Source organism: Monoraphidium neglectum (genome assembly GCF_000611645.1).
Source record: "Monoraphidium neglectum strain SAG 48.87 unplaced genomic scaffold scaffold02067, whole genome shotgun sequence".
Lineage (NCBI taxonomy): Eukaryota > Viridiplantae > Chlorophyta > Chlorophyceae > Sphaeropleales > Selenastraceae > Monoraphidium > Monoraphidium neglectum.
Window position 1 is genome coordinate 1771 of NW_014011561.1, and position 9334 is coordinate 11104.

At 58.0% G+C, this 9334-nt stretch overlaps 2 protein-coding genes across 2 annotated transcripts; one reads left to right on the forward strand and one right to left on the reverse strand.

Annotated features, from left to right (window-relative positions):
- Positions 1–2494: 2494 nt before the first annotated feature.
- On the forward strand, positions 2495–7738 carry MNEG_9796 (hypothetical protein; the record flags this gene model as incomplete). Its single annotated transcript, XM_014041732.1, has 6 exons — positions 2495–2681; positions 4384–4773; positions 5070–5184; positions 5425–5575; positions 5999–6552; positions 7735–7738. 6 exons carry the CDS (start codon positions 2495–2497, stop codon positions 7736–7738), a joined length of 1401 nt encoding a protein of 466 aa, XP_013897186.1.
- Positions 7739–8531: 793 nt separating this feature from the next.
- Positions 8532–9091, reverse strand: MNEG_9797 (hypothetical protein; the record flags this gene model as incomplete). The annotated part of the gene is made up of 2 exons (XM_014041733.1): positions 8532–8749; positions 8935–9091. The coding sequence occupies 2 exons, from the start codon at positions 9089–9091 to the stop codon at positions 8532–8534; spliced, it is 375 nt and encodes a 124-aa protein (XP_013897187.1).
- Between the last annotated feature and the right edge of the window lie 243 nt (positions 9092–9334).

Here is a 9334-nt window from a genome sequence, read left to right on the forward strand (position 1 = left end):
CACACATGTACACATACGTACACAAGTGCGTGCGCACGAACGCAGCCATGAGGCAGGCACGCATTGCACTGTCGCTCTGGCAGACGCTCGCAGGCATTGCAGGTATGTACGCATGCAGGCATGTACGTGGGCGATGTGCGCGGCGCAGGCCCCGGGGTTGACACAAAATTTCAGTGATGAGTGATGTTGAGGGGGCCGCACCTGCACCGCACATGCTCGTGACGACTTCGCGCCTGACTAGCCTTGAGAAGGTGTCTTTTGCGCCCTCAACAGCAATCTCCGCCTTATATGCACGGTGCTTGCGCACGCTCGTGAGTGGCTCACGTCACAGCAGTGGGTTGACGTGGACAACACCACACGCCGCCAGTCGGTCATCACAGTCAAAAGCCTGCTTCGCGGCGGCTTTGCATCTCCACTTCGCTAGCCCAACGCAACTCTTGCCACCCGGTGTTTATCTTGGCACTGATTTGGTTCTCAGATCACTTCTAGTGTCTGTGAGTGATGTCTGTGAGGAAGCTTCAGATCTTGTTGATTTTCATATGTGTACACCCTTTGTGTGGCATGCCGCGCACCGTGCACCTGTACAAGAAAAAAGTCCTCATGTGGCTGTGTTTCTTGCCGTGGTGTGTCCAAACAGGCCAAATTGGTGGGCAGCTTGACTCTTCACAGGTCTGTGTGCAGTGCAAAAGGCCCTACACAGCATCAGGACAGCGAGAGGGCACAGAGAGATGACTCACAGCAATTGGAGGACAAACAGGAGCTTAAGCTAAGTGCAGCTGCCATTGCCACCCGCCACCCGCTACCCGCCACCCGCCACCCGCCGCTCGCCATGCATCCGGTGCATGCATCCTGCTGGCTGGCTGGCTTTGCTTGTGCCTGGCCTGATATACCCTTTGTCCAAACCACGCATCATGGCATGCTCTATTCCGCTGTTTTTCCACTCAAGCAGCTCCCACCACGGAAATGCAGCAGCTGCTATTTCTCAATTGCCGCAACAGCAGCTGCTCACGGCCCAGCACCAGCAATTCCATGTCGTAACACAATAAGTTTCCGTTGTGTGGTTGTAACTGTACAGAAATCCGTCGTTAACTACACATGTGTTTCAAGCGCACATTGCCTACACCCAAAGCCACTATTTGGAACAGGTTTCTGGCCAGAGCAATGCAGGCAGCCTGGGGTCTTGCTGCCGGCTTGAGGACGTTGTTTAGTACCTATATATCAATCGTGTGTCGGCAAAGGGGCCGGGGGCGCGAGGAGAGAGCGTTCCAAGCAATGGTGCAGCTGCTGCAGTGGCAACGTTTGGAACAGGCCTTCTACAGGCGTCTAGTGGCTTGCGCGTTGATCCCAGGCTATAAGATGTGATTTTGCGTGCACATTGAAGCGCGCAGGAAAGCAAAAAGCCTGTTCCCGCACCCTCCGAGCACACCAGGTGCCAACGACGTGGCAACTTGCGGGGAGCCCTGCACCCTCTGTAACAGGCTGAGAAGGCCTGGTACATGTACATGATATGTTTCTCAAAGTTTGTGATTCTGCATGCGCGCCGCGATGGCCCCTAGCCACCGTGCAAGCGGTAGATTGCTTTGATGGCTTTGGGGAGCAATTCTGGGTCTCTAGCAGGCAGATAGGCTGCACACGGCTGCTTGTAAAGATCTAAATTTGACGATCACCGGCGCGCCACGCGAACCAATGCCTATCCTGCGAGCTTTTTGCCCACGAGCAGCAGCTGCTCCGGGTGCGAGGTGACATCTCCACCCGCTGGACCGTCTAGCCTCATGCCTTGAACATAAGCTTTATAAATCACATGTATCATCCAGATCACGCCCATATACCGTGCAGAGCGCTCCCAAGGCCGTGTTCCAAACGTGGTCCGTTCCAAATTGTGGCTTTGGGTGTACGCACACCTGGACCGCGCTCCAGTAGCCTGCGCGTTCCGCTTTGCCGGTTCTCCGCGAAAGTCGGGCTGGAGATGCCAGCAAGCTCAGGTAGGAGCCCTGAACGTGTCTGTATCAGCAGGCCGCAGCTCTTGGAGGGACAATTGCTGGGTTTCAGCCACTTGCACCTCCAGGCTTCGCCAGGTTGCGCACTGCTTAGGCCCTTGAGTTGATGCCACTGTGCTACTGGCGCCCTGGAAGCAAGCAACGGGCACAGACACAGCGCTGGGTTCTCCCGAAGCTGGTTCCGATGGCATTCTCGACCAAGGTGTCCGTATATCGCGTGTGTTGCGCTGCAACCTGTCTCAGGAGGAGGCTGACCGTCGCCCAGTCGCAGCTAGGTGAGAGCGCAGGCCGGGTTGGTGCGCCACTTGTATGGCGCACTCAGGTGGTCGACGCATTCATCTGGGCACCGCCTGAGCGCATGCTGCGGCCTGCAGCCAGTCAGAGTTTACCGCATTCAAAATGTCATCAGGGGTGCAACCCCGCCCTCAGCCTGTGCGACAACACCTGCCACCTGCCTGTCGCGCAACAGGAGCAGGCTCATGCAGGGGGGCTCGACCATGGCGGCGCCGGGCCCCAAGCAGAAGCTATACCAGGCCATGATCCTCCTGTTTGAGAACCGCAGCGATGAGTTCAAGGCCGCTATCTTCTTGGTCATCAACAAGATGGAAGTAGACATGGCTGCTGAGCTACTGCTCCAGTCAGACAGCCTCAAGCGGGCCACAATCAATCTACTGATCGGTGACGGTGGGTTGCCTGGGATGTGCCGCCCCGAGGATGCAGCCGACGATGCTTTGGGGGTGCCCGTCTTTCTTTGAGTGAGCTTCTGGGCAATACATTGCCCAGAAGCTCACTCAAAGAAACCCGCGTGTGGAAGCTTGGCGAGGGCTGCGATGAGCACGAACAGTAGCAGTTCCGTGCCTTGCACCCTGCAGCTGTGTGCACAGCTTGCAGCAGGTGTGCGCAACCTGGCCACAAGTTGCCTCATACTTGTTATCAAAATCGCTGTGTTGATGCTGCTCGCATGCTGCGGCTTCCTTTCCTTGCTCCACCTCAACCATTGTTCTTGGCACATACTCTGCGCTGTCACCTGCTGACTTCGTATCCTCCTGCGCTCGTGCTGCCGATTGGCACTGTGCGTTATCAAACCCTGCCCTCGCTGACATCCACGCACGGGAGCAGCAGACTCAGGTGAGCTTCTTGTGTTTGTAGACTCCACATAAGTGCCTGGGGCCTCCGGCTAATCGGCTGGGGCTCGGGCTTCATGGGATTGGCCAGACGTTGCTGGTTGGGGTGCATGGGGACGATGATCAATGCTAGCTTCGATCGTTGATCCAGGTGCACCTTGTAAGCACGGACAATACCGCGTTGTGGGCAATGCCGTTGCAACCACGAGTGTTTTTTTTGTTGAATTCCTCATCCACACATCCCGATTGTCCATGTTGACACTACCTGCATACCGCTGCCGGCTCACAGTACTCGTGATAAGTGATGATGTTGATGATAATGATTATGATGTTGCACTGCATCCCTGCCTGTCCCACCTTGTTCTATCCGCACATATGCTTTGCTCCATCACCTCCTGCTGTCCTCACACCCTTCACTCTCATCGCATCTGCCCTTCCCGATTTGCCTGGGCCTGCGCAAATGATTCACAGCAGCAGGTGAGGTGCTGCGGGGTTTCGCGATGGTTCTTGTGGCAGTTCTGCAGACCCTGGATTGGCAGCTGCTGCTTGTGGAGTGCATGAGAATCCATGTAGCAGCGGCGACAGTCGTCATTAGTAACAGCATGCACCACCATGTGCAACATGCCAGCTGTAACTGCTGAGCCTTCAAACCAGTGCATTCCACGTCCAGCATACCAGTGTCCAGTCAGCTGGCACATTGGGTTTATCACACTGTTTTTTTGTGCAACAAGCCCGAGCATGGTGCTTTGCCACGACTTGCTTGCGGCAACCTGCCAAAGGACTTTCATGGGCATGCTTTGGTGGCGCCCGAGCAGCAGGCAGCTCTTCATCAAAAATTGGTGCTGCATCCTTGGTTTGTGACTTCGGTCTTGTGCGACCTTCTTGTTTGCGCCCTCCCCCTGTACCTTCCATGGCTCATGCCGGGGCTTCCTTCACACTACCACAGCAGCATCAGGTGAGTGGTGCATGGTTTTGCAATGGTTTGTGGCGATTCTGCATCACCCGGTCGTTGGTTGTGGTGCACCCCACGCAGAAGAGAAGCAGCAGTCCTGCTTGTCAGGAGGAGTGCTTGTCAGGAGGACTGCATGAATCACCACGTGCAACACGCCAGCAACTGCCTCGTGCTTTCCGCACCAAAGCCTCTGCGGCATCACCCTGCACGATTCCTTGTTGTTTGTTGCAGTTGAACACTTGCAATCCATGTGGATGGTTTGGATACTGAATTGGCGGGACTTGCCTCGTCACATCGCTTGAACGTGCAGTGCACGTGGATAACGACCTGGGGATTTGGGCGCAGCAGCTTGTGGATGGCCAGGAGGACGACGGCTGCCTGCGCCAGCCACCACGCCAGCCAGAGGGCGTGCCGCCAGAGCTGCGCGACAGCCTGTACATCCGGCCCTGCTACCGCAGGCTGTACAACCTGCTATGGACCAGCTGCAGCAAGGAAAAGAAACACCCGCTGGGGTTTGTGGTGACAGGCACACCTGGCATTGGCAAAAGCGCCTTTGCCCTTTACCTCATCAAGCAGCTCGGCAGCAGGCAGCAGATTGTCTACTACGAGTACCAGGAGGCGAGGGCCTGGCGCCGCATCAAGTTTGACTTCAGCGGGCCCCAAGCTGTGGCCACGTCTACGATGACGTCAGTGCGTGATGGTGAGCACAGGCAACTTCACATGTGGAAATGCATTTGTTATGTTGAAGGTGTGCATGACACGTCATTTCTGCTGAGGCCGCAGATTGCTTTGTAGCGCTGTACTTGTCATTGGCAGCAGTCACAGCGGTCCAGCGCCTGTTGTTGTGGCGCATCACTCTCGTCAATGGCTTGCTCTTTTCCCTCACAACAATTGACGGCAGTTTGTACCTTGTCAAAACATATGCTTGCTGCCCCTTGGCCGTGCTCTCCTGCCTGGTCCTTTGCCGCTTTGCAGTTGGCTTGCGCGCTCACACAGCCTGGCTGATTGTGGAAGGCCCGCCTGCTGCCAATCTGGCATATGAGGGCCTCACCAAGACGGTATTGCTGTCATCACCCAATCATTCTCACGTCGCCACCTTTATCAAGGGCAAGTAAGTCTTTTCGTCAACTCAAAGCTGGCTGGCTTGAGTTGCTTGGAATTCACAATTGCAGGGCCTGTTGCTGCATGCAACTGGCTGGTCCCAGTTCCTGTACTTTCAATTTTGCTCTACAGAGTGCCGTGCCCAACCAACTTACCTGAATGTTGTTGTGTCGCTGACCCTGTCTACTAGGTACTGCCGGGAACCCCTCTACATGCCGACATGGAGCCTTGCCGAGCTGCAGGCCTGCAGGCAGCTGCTGTATGGGGACGTGGCCGCTGACACCGTGGCGGAGCGGTACTCGTGGCTGGGAGGCAGCATCAGGCATGTACTGGTGAAGCTCGACACGGACCCCCAGCGCCGGATGCTTGAAGCTGTGCGCAAGCAGGATGCACAGCAGCTGGTGCGTACCATCGACCAAGCTGTCAGTTATGCATCCAACTTTTCTCATACACTGGGTCACTTCCAGGTGCGCTTGCATTTGGGGTAGGTGTCAGTTTATTGTAAATGTCAGTTTCTGCTCTGCTATGCCTCTTGCCGCAGCACCCCGTTGGATCAGCGTGTTTGAACAGCCTCGTGTTTGACTTGATGAGCTTGCTCTTTTAGCAAGCCGAATGCAGCCCCATTTCACGGCGGGGGTGAGGGCGCTGTGCTTTTGGGAGCATAGCCTTTCTTTCTGCATTTCGTGGCGCTTGTTCTTGCTGCACTCCGCGCGTTGCAAGCTAATTTGCATGTGCTTATCCCACACTTGGGTGAGGGGAAGTTGCAGTGATGAAACCTCACGCACCACTTTCTCCTGCTGCTGCCCCCCTCCCTGATGCCACAGGTCCGGTCCGACTTCTCAGTGCGCTACGTGATCTTCGCGTCCCCCCGCGTTGCGGACCTGGTGCTGCAGCAGCTGGCAGCTGAGCTGCAACATGGCCTGAAGCAGTTCTTGGTGGCCTCCCAGGACGAGGCCAGCCTGGCTGGCCTGAGGGGCGTGCTGTTCGAGCGGCATGGCCACAAGGTGTTCCAGCAGGGTGGCGTCACCTGCAAGTGGCGGCAGCTGCAGCGGCGCTCCCGCAAGCGCTGGCATGAAGACCCGGCAGCAGATCTGGCAGCAGATCTTGATGTCACTGTCGAGGAAAACCTGGAGGCGTCGCACCATTATGCCAAGGCGCAGCTGCATCTCAAGGAGGACGAGCTTCTCGAGCCGCCACTGCAGCCGTGGCAGCAGCAGCAGCCGCTGCCGCCACCGCCCCAGCAGCAGCAGCAGCAGCAGCCGCTGCAGCAGCAGCGGGAGCAGCAGCAGCAGCAGCAGTGCCATGTTGTGCAGCAGCACGTGGAGCAGCTGACTATCGCCAGCCCCCAGTACACCATACGCTCGGGTATGCAGTCGAGGTGGGATGATGGTACAGAGGATTTGGCCACGATCAGCCACAGCAGCAATGCATACATCATGCCCCTCAGCAGCAACAATGCTGCATGGGATGCAGTTGTGTTGTGTGGCTGTGATGCACCTCTGATCCTTCAGTACACGGTCAGCCGTGCGCATGGCATCAAGGCACGCCCGCTGGTGAAGCTGCTGGGGCGCTTAGGGCCAGAGCGCAGCAAGTCAGCGCGGCTGGTGTTTGTGGTGCCGCCTGGGGTGTACGACACTTTTTCCTGGCAGCCATGGCAAACAGCGAAGGGTGAGGTGTTGGCCAGTCTCTCCTCAACCCTTGAGCCCGTGCAGCAGTGGGTGATGGAGTTGAAGGTGCAGCCCAGCCCGCGCGGCAGCAGCAGCAGCGGTGGCACAGGCAGTGGTGCAACCAACAGCAGGAGCGGCAGTGCTGGTGGTGCTGCACCAGTGCAAGCGTGATTGTGTTGAGTGCGAAGTAGTGGATGTGCTGTCACGCAAAAACGTGTTGTGGACGGGTGTATGTATGGACTCTGCAGTTGTTGAAGACATGAGACATCTCAAGTTTGTCATCTACAGCACGATGGGTTCCTCTTGGTTTTGAGGGGACTCCTGGCTCACACGCCCGACAGCAGCGTGGGGGTCCCTTCCTGTCAGGTCTGCATCGGCTTCCAGATGATGCTGGCATTCCCCTGTTTGTAACTCTGGCACGGTGCTGCTCTCGGCACATGCCGCATGCTGGACTATTCGGAACCACAGGACACTTAAACACAGGGCGCTTGTAACCCCCTGCAGCTATGGGCAATCGCCCAGCTTCCCTCATCCTCGTGCATCTGAATGCCTTTGCTCGGACCGCCTGCGTGATACTGCTGCCCTACGTATACGGTACGCCGCACACTTCACGATGAGAATCAGTGCTCCAGCTGTGACTCGCGGCACTCTGACAGCGGGGCTGATGTGGGTGGGTGGCTGCTGTACAGCCCCGCCACGCATGTGACAATCATCATGGGGTTGGATTAAATACACAGGAAGCGGCAATGAGGAACAGGTGGTGGCAACCACCAGCAGGGGGCTGCCCTCTGACCCCCACCAACAGCTAAGGTTTTTGATAGGGGCTGCCCCCGCGGTTAACATGATTGTAGTATGCGCCCCCAAATGAACCTATTTCCACCTGTGCCATGCAGATGAGCAAGATCGACAGCATGGGCTCATCGTCCTGAGGCATGATGCCGTTAGAGGCAAATTTGCCGCTGTCGCCACGCCCGCCGCTGCCGCCGCGGCCTCGCCCACCATCGCCTGCTAGGCGCGTCGCGCACCACAACCCGCGAACGCACCAATACAGAACAGCATTGGCGGCCCCGGACCGCTGCTTACACACTCAAAGACCACACTTCCATTTGGGCACTGGGCTTGTGGCCAAGCGCCTTGCGTAGGGTGCGAGTCAACCAAGAATCAACAGCAAGAGCAAATGTGGAATGCCTGCCAGGCACGTCCGTCGCACACCATAATTGGGCATGGACCCCCCCCCCAAGCACCGGCCCATCCCAACCCACACGCATCAGCTGCCACCGACCCATCAGAGCATGCATTCCAGCTGTGAGAAACATGAAAGAACATAGAACAGGATGGGCAATGCTCTGCGCTGCTGAAAGCCGTCAGAAGTGATCCTCGCATGATCTCAGGTCAAATCGCCCACACATACTGCCCTTAGCGGGCCATCGTCGTCTTGTTGTCTTGCCACGGCAATTGTGGGCTCTGAGAGCCCGCCCAACCTGGCAGCGAAGCTTCTCGTTTCCTGTGGTCAACTTGGCACCAACATTAAAAGCTGACACGACTGAAAGCACTCTTGCATCCGCTCAGAAGCACACATGAAATGTACCTACCAAGCACATGCAGGTGCCTGGGAGAAGAGGGGCGATTGCCAGTAACGGCCAGCTTGCCTCAGCGACGACACACAACACACATTGCGATTATGTGGCGCTCAAGCCGTCAGTGGGGCCCTCGGCGTCGCGCACAGCTTCAGGCCGTCCCTAGGGTGCAGTGTGATGTGGTAGCACACCATCGCCTCCAGGGCCGCCACGCCCTCACCCTTCACGCCTGGCGGCAGCGCGAAAGAGAAGCGCCCCACCAGCGTGGCCAGCACGACCTGGAGCTCCAGCATCGCCAGGGCGCGGCCGATGCAGTCGCGCGGGCCGATGCCTGTTGGGGCATCCAAGGGGGGACCGGGTCGCCACGTTCATCTCAGAGTGGGTTGGGGTTTGGAAGCCCTTGCTGTCAACCGCCACATTGCAGGCACCCAGCGCTTGCCGATGCCGCTTCGCCCCCCACTCAGCCACCGGCCGTGCGGGCCCAATCTTCCCAGCCAGTCATCCTGCGCGGCTCACCAAATGCGAAAACATCCGCTGGGCCCCCGCCCTCGGCCGCCTGCTTGCCCTCATGGCCGCCGGCCCCCTTGAGCCACCGCTCAGGCACGAACTCTGCCGCGTCCTGACCGTAGTACTCGGGCACACGGCCCATCGGAAACGACGGCATGCCGACCATGGAGCCCTGCATGCAAAGGGCGGCGCAATGACAAGCCGTCCGATCCAGAGCAGGAGGGCAGGGGAGAGGGATGCGTACTGCGATTTCTGCTGCGCCGTTACCAGGAGGGTGAGATTCGTCAGTGCAAAACGCCTCGCAGCCGGAGGAGGGCCCCAGAAGCCACGGGATAGCGCAGCCCACAGACTGCAGATGCGAGCATGCGGGAGGATGAGGCCGCCAGGGCGGGGCGGGGCGGGGCGGGGC